At 37.8% G+C, this 20,047-nt stretch overlaps 1 protein-coding gene across 13 annotated transcripts in view; it reads left to right on the forward strand.

The window, feature by feature from the left end:
* The window catches only part of ACBD6 (acyl-CoA binding domain containing 6), a 207,796-nt gene extending 188,436 nt beyond the window's left edge, over positions 1 to 19,360 (forward strand). For 5 of the 13 annotated variants that reach the window (XM_072831029.1, XM_072831030.1, XM_072831032.1 and 2 more), the window contains one exon: positions 19,072 to 19,360. In XM_072831029.1, coding sequence (XP_072687130.1) covers positions 19,072 to 19,101 — 30 coding nt within the window. In that variant the 3' untranslated portion in view covers positions 19,102 to 19,360. Of the gene's footprint in view, positions 1 to 618; positions 739 to 4,954; positions 5,027 to 19,071 lie in introns of those variants that run through there. The other 8 variants (XM_072831025.1, XM_072831026.1, XR_012033142.1 and 5 more) reach the window with 6 other exon arrangements.
* Positions 19,361 to 20,047: the final 687 nt, after the last annotated feature.

A 20,047-nucleotide genomic window follows, 5' to 3' on the forward strand; every position in this document is an offset into this window, starting at 1 on the left:
ATGAAATGTTTGAAGCATTTCCTTTAAAAACAAGAATGAAAAAAAGATGCCTCCCAAACTAATTTTCTGTAATATTATATTGTAATCCTAGACTACACAGAAAGAAAAGCAAAAGAAATAAAAAAGCACATGGGAGGGATAAAAAGAAACAATCATCATTAATTTCAAATAAAATAAGTAGCTACATAGAAATTCAGGAGACTCTACAGTCAGATTATTAAAACTGATACAATAAAGCAAAGATGCTGAATACAAGGTCAGTTTTTTTTTTTTAACTATATTCTTAAACATTAGTATAAAAGGTAGAAAATACATTTTAAAGAGCTAAATCCTGGGCAAGTGTAGTCATGAGATGGAGGCTTGGATGTGGTACACTGACAATACTGAGGCCCTGATCACCCTTGCCCTGGTTTGCAAGGTAGTGGCTCCATGCCAGGAGAGGCAAACCAGGCTGTCCCTATACTGCCACCAACCACCAACTCCTAGAGCAGAGGGAGGAGGGGTGTCACTCAAAGAGAAGTTTACTGTTTTCCACACTCCTGGCTCCGGAATCTGGCTCAGAGATTTTGCCTGGAGGGAGAAGCTAGTTATAAAACAGCTCCTAATCTCTTCCCAAAGGAACTGACTTCACTTGCAGCAGAGCCTGGAGAAGAGAAGTTCAAGGCTTCTTGAACAAGGGTACTCTCAAGAATAATGGAGAGAATGGGAAAATACTCCAGCTGGGAGGAGCCTTCATGAGTAAGAACAAATATCAAACACTGACCTTTAAAAAAGCCACAATTTGATTTGGTTGGTTTGTAGAACAATTTATGCCCCAGTTGAGTGGTTTCCCCTGATCACTTTCAATATGTTATCCCACTGTGTTCTGACCTTGAATATCTATTTATAGAAATAGAAGGAATATATATCTATATATCTAGCAAAGCTATCTTTCAAAAATGAAGATATAATAAAGTCTTTCCCAGATAAACAAAAACTGAGAGAATTTGTTGCTAGCAGACCCATCTGACAAGAAGTACTAAAGGAAAATATTCAGACTGAAAGCAAATGACCCAAAAGGTAATTCAAATCCACATGAAAAAACAGAGGATTCATGAATACAATCATGTAGTTATAAAAGATAGTATAAATGCATACTTTTTTCTCCTTTCCTTAACTGATTTTTAAAAGTACTGTCAAAAATAATATGTATACAATGTGTATTGGGCCCATCACATATAGAAGTATAATATATTTGCCAATAACAGCCCAGAGGAGACAGATGAGAACAAAGTTATACTGGGCTAAGTAAGGAAGTGACTACAGATGTTAAAGTAATTGTAATAATGTATTGTTGGATTTGTAACATTAATAGATGTAACAGATATAACAATACTACCACCAAAAGAGGGAAAATGGAATAGAGATATATGGAAGTGATGTTTCTATATATCACTGGAATTAAGTTGAGTATAAATCTGAAGCTGAAGTTAAAGTTTATATGGTAAACCCTAGAGCAACCACTAAAGAAAAAACTCCGACAATTCAAAAAAAATAGTTGGATAAAAATAAAATAAAAATAGTTGGAGATTCTAGCACCCCACTTTTATTAATGGATAGGACGCTAAACAGAAGGTAAACAAGGAATAGAAGACCTGAACAAGACTATAAACCAACTAGATCTAACAGACATCTATGAAACATTCCACCAACAACAGAACATATATTCTTTTCAACTGCACATAGAGCATTCTTCAGGATAGACAATATGAAGGCCATGAAACAACCTCAATAAGTTTAAAAGAATAGAAATAATACCGTGTATGTTCTCCAACCACAGTGGAATGAAATTAGATATCAAGACTTGAAAACTCACAAATATGAGGAATCTAAGCAACACACTCTTAAGTAACAAGTAGGTCAAGGAGGAGGAAATTAAAAGAGAAATCAGAAAATACTTTGAGATGAATTAAAATGAAGACAGCACATGCCAAAATTTATGGAGTACAGCTAAAGCAGTACTTACAGAGAAATTTATAGCTATAAATGCCTGTGTTAAGAAAGAAGAAAATCAGTAACCTAATCTTCCACCTTAAGACACTGGAGAAAGAACAGCAAACAAAGCCTAAAGAAAGCAGAAAGGATAATAGAGATTAGAATAGAATTGAATGAAAAAGAGAATAGAAAAACAATTGAGAAAAATCAACAAACTAAGAATTAGTTCTTTGAAGCAAAAGAACCAACTGGTCAACCCAGAGAATCATGAAAACTAATACATTGTATTTAAGCCACTAGATTTTGAGTGATTTGTTATACAACAGTAGATAACCAGACAACTTACAGGGTGGCTCAGTGGTTGGGTGTCTGCCTTTGGCTCAGGTTGTGATCTCAGGGTCCTGGAATCGAGTCTCGCATCAAGCTTCCCACGGGGAGTCTGCTACTCCTTCTGCCTGTCTCTGCCTCTCTCTGTGTCTCTCATGAATAAATAAATCTTAAAAAAAAAAAAAACTCATCCCATACACATAAATCAGTTTTAGGTGAATAGATATATAAAGAAAAGCAAAATTATAAACTTTTAGATGAATAGAGTAAGGAATGATTTCTTAATTTAAATTATGATAAGTACATTAAAATTTTAAACTTCTGTTAAACAAAAGATAGTATGAACAAAGTGAAAACATAAGGCCAGACTACTAGGAGAAGATATTTAATTTAAAATGCAAATAACCTGCATAAGATCAGTATATAGAATATATCAAGACTGTCCACCCAGCCATTAAGAAAGACAGTCAAATAGAAAAATAGACCCCAAAAATGGATAGTTCACAGATGGGAAGAGCCAAATATCAAATAAACAGCAAGAAAATATGCTCAGCCCCACTATTAACTGTCAAGAACTATGCGTAGTCTAAGATTATACCCTGCTTGCAAATTAACAAGTTAACCTGACACAGTTTCATGGATTCTGGCAAAAACCACCAAAAACGATTATTCATAACACAGCAAGCAGCATGAGCTTTATGTTTGTGTTATTTCATTTTTTTTATTCCCGTAGGAGCTAAGCAGAGAAGCCCAGATAGATACTATACACACAGTGTATCATATCTTAGGAATCCTAAGTTTAGGGAACTCTAGTCTATAATATAATGAGCTGCAAGCAAACCTGCCCAGCTGTGGCCCTGGAGAACATGTTATTTTTATTACATTGGACAGTAAAGAAACCTACCCTCTACTCTGGAAGGAAGCATTACCTCTGTAGTCCAAGGCTGTTCACTATACAGCCTTAAAAAGAGTCTGGAACAAAAGCTGTCATTATCTTTGCTCTCAAGAGATGCAGAATCATGAAGAGTCCCTTAGAGAACTGTCTTCCAGTAATAATCAGAGAATGTGGACTATAACATTTAGATATAATTTGACCTTATACATACAAAATATACATACACAATGCAGTATACAGGTAAAGGAATCTCGAGGCTCCTTCTAAAATAGAGCTTGGTGGGGCGCCTGGGTGGCTCAGTCAGTTAAGTGTCTGACTCTTGATTTTTGGCTCATGTCATGATCTCAGGGTCATAGGATGGAGCCCCATATCGGACTCCACACTCAGCAGGGAGTCTGCTTGAGATTCCCTCTGCCCTTCCCCCTGCTTATGTAGTTTGTCTCTCCCAAATACATAAATAAGTAAATCTTTAAAAAAAAAAAAAAAAAGAGGTAGGGCTTTGGTTTACAAAATGAGGATACCAAAACTCAGGTTAATAAACTCACCTACAGGAGCCAGAAATTCAAGCTCACGTCTCTAGATTTGCTAGGAAAGAAGAGAAAAGCACAATCCCTTCCTGTGCCTCCTTCCACAGCACTCATTACTCCTCAGGCATGTTTTAGGTGATAATTCTGTCATTTAGCTCCTCTAACATCACCAAGAACTGGCTATTCTAAAACCTAATTTTTGACCCAGAAAAAAACTTTTCTTAGCCATATCCACAGTTGTGATGGTAATTTGGGACAACCAAGCATAAGTCAGACAACTACAGATAATGAGAAGGGGGAAATAAGAAACTTCACAATGAACGTGAGGCTTTCTGTGTAAAATTCAGGACTGTGCCTTTTTCCTGATGTCTGACTTTAAGAAGCAGGCATCTTTTTCTCCAGAATATTTGGCATTAGGTCCAGAGTTCACTGCTGTGCTTAGAGAGACAGCAGCTGCCAGTGCATCCACATGCTCTGCTGACTCAGCTCTGATCTTCAGCCCCTCATTTCTTGTTGCATCCACTCATTCAGATATTTGTAGTGCCTTCTCTGTGGCATGTGTTGTGCTTTCCTTTCTCTTCTCCATCCAGAAACTCGTTAACAGCTGAGTGAGACTGAATGGACCCTTGAAAATGGAAATGAGTCACTGCATGACCCCTAGTTAACCATTAGGGGCAAATGCCTCAGTAGAGGTGGGAATGTGTCCATTTTAAGGTCGATATATTGCAAAATGCATTTCTAGATAGCAGCAGGATTGGAATTTTCCAAAGGTCTTCCTGATTGGCTTCAAAATAAGTTATATTTTCTTTGCATGCTAACACAGAAAAATATCTAAGATACATTGTTAAGTGAAAGGATTAAGGAGCAGAACAGTGGTAGGTAGTGTGCTACCATGGAAAAAAATCTATACATATTGCTAGTAACTGCATAAGATACCTCTGGAAGTATACATGAAAAGCTAGTGTTGGTTGCCGAGGGAAGAGGAACTGCAGGGCTAGAATACAAGTATAGGATAAACAGGTTTTCCTATAAACCCTTTAATAACTTCTATATTTGGAGATTTTATATATATATAATTTGAAAATTAATTTTAAATTATTTTAAATCAGAATGTTATAGGCTCTATTAGTACTGTGAATATGACTTTCTTAATTAGATTTCATTCATTCAACAAATATTTTTGAGCACCTATTATTTGTTAGATAAAATATACCAAAAATCCTCTTTAAAGGTTCAGGGATGTGCCCAGACTTCGGGTGTCTTGAACTCCCACCCAGTATATGAGGATGTGACAACCATAATGGTAAGTGTGTGAGCTAACACTGCATCTAAAGTAGGGAAACTATGAGCTTGGGCTTCAATGCCACCAAACCCTGGAAATGATGCTTTCTGAATGAGAAAAAATGAGGTATTGGAATGGAGACCATCCTGGCACATAAGCCAGGATGCTCAAAGGGCTACACCCTCAGTTAAAAAAAAAATTATATATTATATATTATATATTATATATATAATTACATTAGAAAAAGTTGGCCCACCAGTTTAAGAAAGGAAGACAAAGAAGTTTATCTGCCACACACCAGAATTTGAGTTGGGGGGGAAAGGCCCTATTTCACATGGGTTTGAAGTTTAAACTTACGCTCTGATTGTTTTATAAATCATCAAGTGAAGAAATTAACAAAATAAGTGTACAGCTGGTTATGTCTGAGGGACTTGGCAAAAGCAAATGCTAAACTTTTCTTGAGGGACACATCCTCAACAAGGGCAGCACAAAATTCCTACAAGAAAGAAGCCCTGCTGAAAATGAGCTTATAATCCCAAACTACAAAATAAACTTAAGTGATCGTCAGCAGACATAGTAAACCTCAAGATTAGACTTTGAAGAACTTCAGTAAAATTACTGGATAGAAATTATCAGAAGTTTGTATAAAATCAGTGGGTGAAAAACATAAGAACAAGACATTCCAAGAAAGAATAGGCAGATTTGCAAGAGAACCAAATGAACTTTGATAGATAAAAAGTACATAAATTTTACAATGGATAGGTTAAAGTGCAAAATTGGCAGAAGTTAAAAAAAATGATGAATGGAAAGGTAGTTCTAAATGGCAACACAGAAGATAAAGAGATGGAAATGTGGAAGAGACACTGAATATTAAGTAATAAAGTCCAGCATTTTTAAGTAAGAGTTCCAGAAGAAACAAGTAGATAAAAATCAATATTTGAAGATATACTTAATTGATAATTTCTGTGATTGATAAAACACTCAGATCTTCAGATTCAGAAATGAGGAGATCCAATCAGATAAGATATTCATCCAATGGAATTCTATACAGCAATAAAGAAAGAACCATAGCAACCATAACATACAACACCTTAGATGAATCTCACAAACATACTGTTGAGTTCAAAATGCCAGACACAAAAGAATACATACTGTATGTATCCATTTATATAAAGATCAAAAAACGGGAAAAACTCAACATCCATTTCCTTGGGGAAATGGATAGGTAATATCTGGAAGAAATTAACAAGGGCAGCAGTGCTTCTGAGATTCTAATAATGGTCTGATTCTTGATCTGTGTGCTAGTTAGTTATATGGATACTTTCATCATAAGAAAATTTATATATTTGATTTTGGTACTTTTCTGTATTTAATTTATATATACTCTGATAAATTGTTTACACACAAAACCCCTCCAAACCCAGATAAAGGTGTTGGTGATACTGTTTTCATATACATAATCTTTCAACCTTTCCAACAAATGTCTGAACTAGGTCTTGCTTTCTTGCAAATGAAAAACTGAAGTCTGGTGGGGTCAAGTGACCTTGACAGGGTAACACAAGTTGTAGTAGCAGAGCTAAGACACTTGTCCAGGTCTTCTGATTCCACTTCCAGTCCTGTTTTCATAATTTCAATAATAATTACAGTATCCTTTTAAAGTAGACATTATTTTCTGGGAGATAATCTTTTTTAGAAATAAAATTCTTTATCACTGGTCACCTTAGTGAGTCAAGGCTATTTTTCAAAACTGTGCTTTATCAACATCTGTGTCCATCCATGTGCTTTTATATTCTTATTTCTGTTTACTGGGAGTTTTTTTTTTAATTTTTTTTTATTTTTTATTTATTTACTTATGATAGTCACAGAGAGAGAGAGAGGCAGAGACACAGGCAGAGGGAGAAGCAGGCTCCATGCACCGGGAGCCTGATATGGGATTCGATCCCGGGTCTCCAGGATCGCGCCCTGGGCCAAAGGCAGGCGCCAAACCGCTGCGCCACCCAGGGATCCCTTACTGGGAGTTTAGACATGAATAAAAATTATCTCTGATTCAGGAATCCTGCCCAAAATTGATCTAGTGAAACAACCTCTATTTCTGTCTCTCAGAGTATATTATTCATTGCAGAAAGAACAAAACAAATACCATATTTATTATAATCAAGATAATTAAACACTAAAATAATATCATTAGTTAGGTGGTTTTGGCATTACAAACATATAAAACTAAAATATTCTGACAACTCAGGAATATTTCATGAAATTAATATTTTAAGTTTAATCACTTACAGGAGTGATTCATTTTTAATTAAGATTTTTTACTAGGTCACTAGACTTTTTTGCCAGTTTTTAAGGTCATCAAAATAGAGTTGGGCATGTAATAATATTAATAACCACTTTTATTAAACACTATGTCCTCGGGAATCTGGTGAGCATATTTTACCCATTTGGTCACATAGTATTGTTTAACTTTTTTTACATAATAGGTACTTCACAGCTTTTTTTTTTTATTTGATTTTAGGACCCTTAGCCTATTTCTGTAACTTTCATAAAACTCTAAGTATAGTTAAATCCAGTAGGTACAGAGACAATGTTGGGGATGTCTTAGGGGCTTAGCTATTATTTTTTATGAATTACAGTTTGGCTTGACAGCTGTCCTTGTGTTGACAGCTCTTCTGATTATAGCAGTTGTCAAACCCCATCCTTAAGCAGGTTGTAAATCCTGGCTTCTTCCGATTAAAACTGGGTCAGAGCCAATGGCAGGTTAACTAGAGGCCAGTATTCTACTACTGTATGTCCTCACTAGTTCATTCTAAGTGGGCTTTGCATAGCAGCATACTAAAACCCTTACCTGCCTCTCTTTTACTTTGGTGTTTTTTAATCTTCAGATATCTGTCCTGTTGTTTTGTGATTAAACACGGTTCTTGCTGAAGAGTATATTAGTGTAAGTGTGGTCTTCCTTGTAAATGGCCTGTTAGCCTTCCCCTCCCCTCCCTCCACTGGGAATACTAACATCATTGCATCTGTGTCTCCCAGGGGAAATCAAGGCTTTTCCTTGCACGTGCAGTCATGTGATTTCAAAGTGGGCAGGCTTTGTATCCTCATGAGCCTTCGGTCTTCCACGTAAAGCACCATCTGTTCCGTTCCTTCCACACTGTTACAGGGCAGTGGGAGGAGGCATTAGAGTGAAAATAAATAAAATAAAAAAAGAAAGAAATTCATCATCAAAACCCTGAGGATTAATGGAGTCAGAAGGCTCACTGCTCTGAATGAAAATTCATCTTCACCTGTGCCAGTGTCAGGGCTGCCTCTATGGCACTTGACAAATAGAGGTTCCCAGGGTACCATAAATTCAGCAACTGTTCTAATCCCTATAGACTTGCTCAAGCTTTTCCGAGACAGGCTTATGACTGTTTTTGTATTTCCCAGCACATTGTGGGCACCAATATATCCCCTCATTAATTTGGTAAAATGTTAGCACCCTTCTCATCCCTCTCTCATCTTCTTTGCCTTTGTCCGTTTTGAGGGGATGGGAAGCTCACACATTTCTGAAAGATGACTCTGCCTTGTGAATTGTGCTTTACTGAAGATGCCAAAGGCGGAGAAATCAATTAACTAATGAATTTTGAGCAAATACTAAGTTCCGGGCACTGTGCTAGATGGAGAGGAGTATAGAACAAAGCATGTAATCAAGTAGTTCACCATCTAAGTGGGGATACAAAGCATACTTTTTTCAAAAACTATTCATTGGGCACCTGTATTTGCCAGTTGGCTCTGTGCTAAACATAAACATAATTGATGCCTTCCTCATACCGGGATGAGATTCACCTGTATGGTTTCCTCTTGTCCTTTAAATTAGTCTTCCTCTTCTATTCCTTTTTTTCTATTACAACTTCATGATTGTGTTCATATCAGTCTGTTTTTGTGTAAATCCCAGGCATTTGTTAATAAGACTCCTTTTCCTTATGGACACCATATCCTTCACTCTGAAGTGTTCTACAACCCTGAATTTCCTCATTTGGTTTTTTTTTTCTTTTCTTTTCTTTTCTTTTCTTTTTTTTTTTTCTTAAATAGGCTCCACGCCCAGTGTGGGGCTTGAATTCATGACCGCAAGATCAAGAGTGACATATTCTACAGACTGAGCCAGCCAGGTTCCCCCTGAACTTCCTAATTTAAACCTCACTTCATAGTTACACTTGAACTAAAATTTCATTCACATTTGTTAGGTTAGGGGATTGTTAGGTAGCCTCAATAGCCTTTTCTCAGCTGGTTGGCTGTGGTCCTGTAGATGTGGAACTTAAAAACTTAAGCTCTGTTTTTGAGTTAGTACTCATATATTATATCATATCTCACTGTTGGAAAAGTCACTTCACTATATAGCATATATGAAATTAATGCCTCTTTGTCTGAGATGGCCAGCTTAGTGTCTTCTGCCATACATATCTGTTTAGCCTTGATCTTCATGCTTAGGAGTCTCAAGTATTGGGTTACATTTGAGAAGTGTGAGCTGATAATGGTAGTTATTATCCTGTATTACAGATTTATACACTGGGAAATTTATTCCTCCAATACTCCTTTAAAAGTTCCAATTTTAAAACCTAGCCAAGTGTTTCTTACAATAAGTGGAGGCAGGAATGCAGGAACACTGAGAAACTACCACCTCTGAGGACCTAAGACTGAGACCAGCCCAAAGGATAAAGAACTCCTTTCCACTTCCACATGGGAATTGCCATGAGTAATAAGCAATAGCACCCCTCCGGGGATGGAGCAAGCGTGCAGAGAGGAACTCCATCTGCAGTAGACATGCAGAGACCACTGAAAGCTGAGGATGGGGCAAGAGTATTAAAAAAAAAAACCCACTGGCACCTGAGGCAACACATGAAGCATAGAGTAGCAGCAGCCCGCAGCTGGAGGAATCTGAAGTGTGTGATGCATTGAAGTTATCTATAGCAACAACAAAACCCAAACTCAGTTCAACTGCTGACCAGATTGACTCAATACCTATACGATGGCATGACAGTAAAAGAGGCATACCGATTTCTGGGTGTAAATATTGTTATTTAATGTACCCTCTACCGTCCTTCTACATACAATGTCCTTGCATTCAGTTGAAACTTATGAGACACAGAGTAGCAACCTAACTCAATGTCACGTTACAAATCAGTAATTGACAGAGCAAGTAGATAAAAATTCAGCAAGAATATGAAAGAACTGAACAATACTATCAACCAACTTAACTTGTCATCTATAGATCTTTAGAACATCTATAGAACATTCCACCTAATAAACAAAATACATGTTTCAAGTACACATGGAACACTTACCAAGATAGACCATATATTCTAGGCCATAAAACAAACTTCAGCAAATATTTTAAAAATCATACAAAATTTGCTCTGTGCCCACCACAGAATTAAATTAGAAATCAGTAACAGACATATATCTGTAAACCACCCCCGACACACAATTGTCAGAAACTTAAACACACTTCTAAGTAACTCATAGGTCAAAAACAAAATTCCAAGGGAAATTACAAAATATTTTAAACTGAATGAAAATAAAAACACTCTGTCAGAATTTTGGGATGCAGCTAGAGGGAAATTAAATGCTTTTATTAGAAAAGAAGAAAGCTCTCAAGTCAATGACTTAAAATTCTACTCTTCAAAAGTTAGAAAAGAGCAGCTTAAGCCCAAGATAAGCATAGGCACGAAATAAGATCAGAAGTCATTGTAATAGAAAACCAAAAATCGGGATCCCTGGGTGGCTCGGCGGTTTGGCGCCTGCCTTTCGCCCAGGGCGCAATCCTGGAATCCCGGGATCGAGTCCTGCGTCGGGCTCCCAGCATGGAGCCTGCTTCTCCCTCTGCCTGTGTCTCTGTCTCTCTATCATGAATAAATAAATAAATAAATAAATCATTAAAAAAAACAACGAAAATCATTGAGAAAAATCCATGAAATCATTGAAAACCTTTGAAACTGATAGACCCCTAGCCAGAGCAGTATAAAATAATAATAAAAAGAGAAACATTACCAGTTTCAGGCATGAAAAGGAGACATCTCAGGTCATACAGATGTTATGAAACAAATAAAGGGACATTATCAACAACTCATAGCAATAAATTAGATAACTTAGAGGAAATGGACATATTTCTTAAAAGACACAAACTCAAGAGAAATTGGTAACCTAGAGATCCCTATATCTATTAAAGACACTGAATCTGTAGCTAAAAACTTTTCCACAATAAAATCCCCAGGCTCTGATTGCTTCACTGGTAAATTCTACTAAATGTTTAACATCAGCTCTTTCAGAAAATAAAAGACGGAATGCTGTCAAAAAAAAAAAAGAAGGAATGCCATCCAACTCATTCTATAAAGATGACATTACTCTAATACCAAAGTCAGAAGAAAACTCTAGAGGAAAAGAAACCACAGGCCAGCATCTCCCATGAATATAGATGCAAACATATTTTTAAAATATTTATTTATTTATTTATTTATTTATTTATTTATTTATTTATTTATTTATTTATTTATGAAAGACCATGAGCAGGGAGAGGGGCAAAGGGAGAGAGAATCTCAAGCAGATTTCTTGTGAGCATGGAGCCCAATGCAGGGCTCAGTCTCATGACCCTGAGATCATGAGCTGACCAGAAACCGAGAGTCAGATGCTCAACCGACTGAGCCACCCAGGCACCCCAAAGCAAACATCTTCAATAAAATATTAGCAAAGCCAACTCAACAACATACAAAAAGAATAATAAATCATACTCACATACCTTTATGCCAGGAATGCAAGGTTGGTTCAGCAATTGAAAATCTTTGTATTCACCATATCAGCACATCAAAATCAAAACAAATTATCATCTCCATATATCTAGAAAAAAAAACAGTTGACAAAATTCAACCTCCCTTCATGATTTAAAAAAAAAAAAAGTGCAGCAAAATAGGTAGGGAACTTCCTCAACCTGAAGTAATTAGTAGCTAACATTATTGTTTTAAAGATTTTATTTATTTGACAGAGAGCACAAGCAGAGTGAGTGGCAGGCAGGGAGAGAGGAGAAGCAGGCTCCCTGCTGAGTAGGGAGCCCAATGTGGGGGCTCCATCTCAGGACCCTGAGACCATGACCTGAGCATAGGCAGATGCTTAACCAACTGAGCCATCCACGCACCCCACTACATTCTTAATAGTGAAAGGCTTTCCTTCTGACCAGGAACAAGGCAGAGATGTACACACTCTCCCCTTTGATTCAACATTGTACTAGAAATCCTTGCCAATGCATTAAGGCAAAAGAAAGAAGTCAAGGGGGATCCCTGGGTGGCGCAGCGGTTTGGCGCCTGCCTTTGGCCCAGGGCGCGATCCTGGAGACCCGGGATCGAGTGCTGCGTCGGGCTCCCGGTGCATGGAGCCTGCTTCTCCCTCTGCCTGTGTCTCTGCCTCTCTCTCTCTCTCTCTCTGTGACTATCATAAATAAATAAATTTTTTAAAATTAAAAAAAAAAGTCAAAAGCAGATGGATTTAGAAGGAAGAAATAAAACTTCATTCACAGATACATGACACCTATGTAGGAGACCCCCAAAGAATCTATTTTTTAAAAAGCTATTAGAATTAGTAAGTTGAGTTCAACAAGTTTGCAAGATAACAAATCAATATACAAGAATCAAAAAACTCCCATACACTGATAATGAACAATTAGAAACTAAAAGTTAAAAACTCATGGTCAGTATGAAGAAATCAACTGTTTTCCTATATGCTTGCAGTCAACCAATTGGAAATTGAAACCTCAAAAAATACCATTTATAGTAGCCTCAAAAAATGAAAATCCTAAGATAAAATAAATGCACAATTTATATGCTGAAAACTCCCAAACACTGTTGAGAGAAATGAAAGGAAATCTGAGTAAATTGACAAAGATTCTGTTGTTCATGGATCAGAAGACTTGATGTTGTTAAGCTTTCCATTCTCCCCTAAATTGATCTATATGCACTCTCAATCAAAATTCCAGTAGGACTTTTGAAAAAATTTATAAGCTTATTCTAAAAGTTATATGGGAAAGGAAAGGACCCAGATGGAGGACACACCCTTACTTCAGGACTTATTATATAGTGACAGACATCAAGACAGTATGATGTTAGTATAAGGATAGGTGTGTAAATCAATGAAACATGATAGATAACCCAGAAATAGACCCAATTACAAATGCTTGATTAGTTGATTGATTAAAACTTTTAGAGTAGTTATAGGTTCATAGCAAAATTGAGCGAAGGATACAGAGATTTTCCATATACCCCTTATTACTTCACGTATAGCTTCCCCTCTAAAGAACAAACACTCCCTGTGTGTTTCTCCTTTAGTCTCACACCACCACCACACTTCACTTCACTTCTAGTCACCATGTGTGTGATGTTTTTTCGTCACAGCAAGCAATCTTCTGCAACACTAGCTGAGTATTCTAACACTTAATTCAGACATTATCTACCTTCCCCCCAGTCCCACAAGACTACACCTCTGCCTTCAGATCACAAGCCCCAAGTTGTCACCTGCACTTCTAACTGATCATCTACAAATTGGGATTTCCATGACCCCTTCCCGGTTTTGATAATTTGCTAGAATGGCTCACAGAACTCAAGGTAACATTTAGGTTTACTGGTTTAATATAAAAGGATGTGATAAAGGATACAAATGACCAGTTGGAAGAGATGCATTGGATGAGATATGGCACGGAGAGGACAGAGTTTCCATGCCCTCACCAGTAACCACCTTTTAAGTACTTCCATGTGTTCAGCAACCCAGTTCCTAAACCCCCTACTTGGAGGGTTTTTATGGAGGCTTTATTACATAAGCATGATTGATCATTAACTCAATCTCCAACCCAGCCTCTCTCTCCTTCCCAGAGGATGGGGGTTGGGACTGAAAGCTACAAGCTTCTAATCATGGTTGGGTCTTTTGGGTAACCAGCCACCTTCCTGAAGCAATTCAAGAGTCCACTAAGAGTCATCTCATTACAACAAAAGATATTCCTATCACCCAGGAAATTCCAAGTAACTTAGGAGCTTTGTCACAGACCAAGTGACAAGATCTAGTGCTCTTATCACTTAGGAAAGCCCAGGGGTTTTAGGAGCTCTGTGCCAGGAACTGAAGATAGAGACCAACATATATTTTTTTTGTTATTTCTCACTCTCATAATCAACATCCCTCATCAGAGTGGTACCTTTGTTACAGTTGATGAACCGCCATACCATACAATTATTATTGTATCATACTATAATCACCCTAAGTCCAAAGTTTACAGTATGGTTCACTCTTGGAATTGTATATTCTGTAGAAAAGGAAAAATGACATGTACCCATCATTATAATTTCATCCAGAGTGTTTCCACTACCCTAAAAATCCACCACACTCTGCCTGTTTATCCCTCCCTCACCCCCAGACTCTAGCAACCACTGATCTTTTTACTATTTCCATAGTTTCGCCTTTTCCAGAGTGTTCATATTGTTAGAATCATACAGTGGGTAACCTTTTCAGATTGACTTCTGTCTTTTGGTGTTGAGTATTATTACATTGCCTGGATGTACCATAGCTTATTTATCCATTCACCTACTGAAGGACATCTTGGTTGCTTCCAAGTTTTGGCAATTATGATTTAAGCTGCTATAAACATTCATGTGCAGAATTTTTTGAGTGGACATAACTTTTTAGCTCCTTTGTGTTGATATTAAGGAGCATGGTTGCTTAATCATATGGTACGGATATGGTTAGTTTTGTAAGAAACTGCCACGCTGTCTTCCAAATGGCTATGCCATTTTGTATTCCCACTAACAATGAGTGAGTTCCTGTTGCTCCACATTGTCACCGCATTTGGTGTTGCCAGTGTTCCACATTTTGGCCATTCTAATAGGTTTGTTCTTTTAATTTGCATTTCCCTGATGATATGATGTGGAATACCTTCTGCATAAGCTTATTTGCCGTATGTCATCTGTGGTGAGGTGTCAGTTAAGGTCTTTAGCCCAATTTTTAATCCAGTTACTTGTTTTCTTATTGTTGAGCTTTAAGAGTTATTTCTATACATATTTTTTAAGATTTTACTTATTTATTTGAGGGGTGTTTAGGTGGCTCAGTTAAGTATCTGCCTTTGATTCAGGTCATGATCTTGGGGTCATGGGATTGAGCCCCACGTGGTGCTCTCTGCTCAGCGGGGAGTCTGCTTCTCTCTCTTCCTCTGCTCCTCTCCCCTGGCTCATTGTCTCTCTCTCTCTCTCTCTCTCACTCTCTCAAATAAATTAATTAATTAATTAATTAATTAATTAATAATTGATCAATCTATCTTTAAAAAACTAGATGTGGGGCTTTATCCCAGGACCCCAAGACCATAACCTGAGCTGAAGGCAGACACTTAATTGATAGAGCCACCCAGGCGCCCCAGGAGTTATTTGTATATTTTAGATAATAGTCCTTTATAAGATGTGTCTTTTGCCAATATTTTCTTCGAGTCTGTGGCTTGTCTTCTCATTCCTTGACCATTGTCTTTTGCAGAGCAGAGGTTTTTCTATTTTAATAAAGTCTCAGCTTATCAACTATTCCTTTCATGGATTGTGCCTTTGGTGTCATGTCAAACATGTCATATCTAAAAGTCATTGCATACCTAAGGTCACCTCAATTTTCTCCTATGTTATCTTCTATGAGTTTTATATTTTCTATCACTATAGTATCCCCAATATTTATCATATTTCAAACCAAGATTATTTCTCCCCCTCCATAATTTTCTTCTTCTGTTCCCTTCCTACTCTTCCTTCCTATGGTTCCTTATTTTAGAGATAATGTCACCAACATCTATGTCATCTCCAAGATTGAAAACATAGGTATCATCTTTGGTTCTTGTAGTTCTTTTGCTCAATATTATTTTTAAAAAAGAGAGAGAGTAGGGGGAGAGCAGAGGGAGAGAAAGAATCTTAAGTAGATTCCACGCCCAGCACAGAGCCTAACATAGGGCTTGATCTTACCTCTCTGAGATCATGACCTGACTTGAAATTAAGACTCAGAGGCTTAGCCTACTAAGCCACCCAGGCATGCTTGCCCATTGTTCTTTTGGATTGATTTGTTAACGCTTGTTAGATATTAAGGGTATTAGCTCTTGTATGTGTTATATATGTAAATATGTTTCCCAGTTTACAATTTACCTTTATATATTGTATTTTGTGTGTGTGTGGTATAGCTATTTTAAATTTTTATGTGTTCAAATTTTTCAGTTTTAGGATTCTATGTATTCGGATTTATCAGTAATTTTCTTTATGGTATCTGGGTTTCATATCAAGTATAGAAAAACTCAGGCCATTTTATTCAGTAAACATTGTGATCACAAGTGGTGAGCCTGTGAGCTTTTCAAAAACCTCTAAAAATATTTGAAACCTGAAATAAAATATTTTTTGTTCCAAAAAACAAAAACAATCGCAACATATAAATAATTAAATAGGGCAGCCTCGGTGGCACAGCGGTTTAGCACTGCCTGCGGCCCGGGGTGGGTGTGATCCTGGGGACCTGGGATCGAGTACCACGTCAGGATTCCTGCATGGAGCCTGCTTCTCCCTCTGCCTGTGTCTCTGCCTCTCTCTCGCTCTCTCTGAATGAATGAATAAATAAATCTTTAAAAAAAATAAATATTTGTCTATAAATAGAACATTTCAGCTTCATTAATTATCACATTTAATGTTCACAAACATTTTTTAAAAACCCATCCAGTGCTTTGCTGTGTCCTATCCACATGAGTGTCAGTGGCTCTCTTATTCAGTCCCTTCTTTATATTCATGCTGACACTGGCTAATTTCAGTCCTCCTAAAATGGTCATGGTCTCCCAATTGGTCTACCTGCCACAAACTTCTAGGCAGTCCAAATCACTCTTTTTGGAATTATCATCCTAACACAGAGGCCAAATCATGCCCCCCCCCCTTATAAATGCAAACTTTAGTAGAGCATTCAAAGCCACACGTCTCAGCATGGCTTAGTAGGGCTCTCACAGCCCTGCATAGTTTGCCTCCAGTCTGCCTGCTCCACTTTTGACTGCCCCTATTGCTTCCCAGAGCCGGGCAGACAGTTCCCTCAGCACTCCTTGTACACTCCACGATGCCTTTCTGTCTCCACTTACCTGCAGATTTACTCTGTCCTTCAAAGCTCAGCTTACATACCACCTACTTGTGTTTTTCCTGATCCCTCAAGTTCTCCACCCACCCCACCCCACACTTCCGTGCAGGTATATGTGTATGTATGTGTGTGTGTGCCACAACAGTTATTCTTTTGTGTCAAGAGTGTCCAATTTACATATTAGTCTCCCAGCTGTTTAAGAAGTTCCACAGAGTAGGAATCTTATTGCATCCTTGATAGGTCTGGTATAGCATGTACTCAGTGAAATGTCCATTGAATCAAACTCCTTACTATACCCTTCTTTCTTTCCCTGTTTTTCTTTTTTTTTTTTTTAACTTTTGTTGTTGCTATTATGTTACATCATACTATGAAAGTGTATATTTATAAAATGTATATGAAGAATTTAAAATGTAACTTGAAAAAAATGTACCCACCACCTAGCTTAAGAAATGGAACATTGTCAATATCTTTGAAACCCCCTGTGTGCACCTATCCAATCACGTGGCCTTCCTCCCATCCTCTCTCCCTATGATTGAAACTATCGTAAATTTTATATTAATGATTTCCCTTACAGTTTCACTCCATATTTGCCTCCCTGAACAGTGATGTTTAGTTTGGTCTATTTTAAAATTTTTGTTTAAATGAAATCATACTGTACATATTCTTCTGATTTCTTGCCTTCAACGTCATGTTCTGGAGGTACACTCGTGTATAAAACTATAGTTCATTAGTTTTCAATGTTGTATGGTATTTTATTCATTACTCTGAATGGGCATGTGGGTTGTTTATCATTACAAATGGCGCTGCTACACACGTTCTTGCAAATATCCCCTAGAGAACATGCGCACACACATTTCCATGGAGTGTGCCAGTAGGAGTTGCATGGCTGGGCTGCAGGGCCCACACGTGTGTAGGTTTAACATGCAATGCTAAGCTGTTGTCCATAGTGACAGCACCAACGTGCACTTCCAGCCACCCGGAAGGGGCTTCCCTCATGCCAGCCTTCTTCAGGGCTTCCTCTTGTCTGTTCTTAATTTCCACCTACCTAGTGGGTATGAAATGGCATCTCCAAGTCTTCATTTTCATCTCCCTACCTACTAATGTGGTTGTTCATCTTTTCATATGTTGATTGCCGTTTCTGTTTCATCTTGTATGAAATGCCTGTTTTGCCTCTAGCCCAGTTGTTTCAGTGCATCTAAATTAATGGATCTTTGTTTCCTTGCTGATATGCGATGCCAGCATCGTCATAAATCAAGTTTCCATGTATGTGCAAAACGATAGATGGCTCTCCATCCTAGCCCTTCGGTCCGTGTGTCCTTCCTGGAGGCGATACATGCTATCTTCATAATACATTTCCATTTCTCTAGGTCCTTGTCACCTTTCTGTGCCTTGTGTGATTGGGGCCATTTGTTATTTTTTTAAACAAGTCAAAGTTCTGTAGCAGGATGGTCTGGTTACTAGGCCAGCTTTTTTTTTTTTTTTTTTCATTTACAAATATTAAAGTTTAGTCAGTTACCCCATTTAATCCCCCTTCAAAGACAAAACAAACTCTTTCCTTTTACATTTACAATATTTTTAGCCTTTTGGTGTAGCCTACAAACCTATCATTATTCTGATCAAAGTAAAATAGATAAACACTATTTTTGTTCTTTCCCTCATCCCATCCTTAAGAATAGTCTAAAAACCTCACAGTTTTAAAAAATGTGTTTGTTTGTTTGCTTCTGGGCAACCAAAAAAGGTAAATTTGATTTTCCTAACACTTGAAAATCCACTCTAATGGCCAAGTTCTTATCACAAGGCCCGATCACCCACTGGCCACTGTAACATTTCTCACTGTTCAAGATTCCCTATTGCTCAGCACTTGGCTTTCCTGGGGAGTACAGTTGTTTCTCTTTGTCTCACAGTAACCTTGTTTTCATATTTGTCCATTTTCCTGTCAGCTGCTGCCTGTGAGTTTTTGGACATTGTAGAGCTGCTGCTCCAGTCTGGCGCTGACCCCACTCTCCGAGACCAGGATGGCTGCCTGCCAGAAGAGGTGACAGGTTGCAAAGCTGTTTGTTTGGTGTTGCAGCAACACACGACTGGCAAGGCTTAATCAAAAGACTGGAAAACCACAGTCTGTAACAGCATAGAGCTTCAATAATGAAGGAAAACTGCAAAGATAATACTTCTTTTACCACCCATCTTTGGTATACATTGGCTAATAAAATCAGTTCTGAGGAACTGGGATTTTGAAGTCTCAGCAATTCATTCTCCCTGCATCCATTCCAGCAAGTACAGTTTTGGTGATGAACATGTGTACTGTGCATAATACAATTCAATTCTGCTGAGCGTGCGCTGAAATTTATCACTGTTCTAGAGGGTGGGGCAAGGAAGAGACACATCGTATTTCACAATATTAAACATGGCTGCTCTTAAAAAAAAAATACAGAAGCAAAATATGACTGACAGTGCTACACTGACAATTAGGGAAAGTTGCAGGAAATCCCAGTATGGTAGAGACCCAGTGATCTTCTGGTATATTACACAGCTGGTCTGAATAGGTGGCTAAGATGTCTTTTTTTTTTTTTTTAAAGATTTTATTTATTCATGACAGACACAGAGAGAGAGGCAGAGACATAGGCAGAGGGAGAAGCAGGCTCCCCACAAGGGGAGCCTGATGAGGGACTCGATCCCAGGACTCCAGGATCACAACCTGAGCCAAAGGCAGACCACTGAGCCACCCAGGCACCCCAATGTCTCTTTTTGGCAGACAGAATTGATCAGATAGAGAAGGAAGGAGGGGTGTTAAGAAAAAGCAAACAAAAGAGAAAGGGTAGAATTTTGTTATAAAAGGGATCTAGAAGTCAGAGGAATAACAGGTTTACTGAAAACCTTGGGCATTTTAGAATAAGATTCAGCATCCTCACTGCAGGA

This window comes from Canis lupus, chromosome 6 (genome assembly GCF_048164855.1).
Source record: "Canis lupus baileyi chromosome 6, mCanLup2.hap1, whole genome shotgun sequence".
Taxonomy (NCBI): Eukaryota; Metazoa; Chordata; class Mammalia; order Carnivora; family Canidae; genus Canis; species Canis lupus.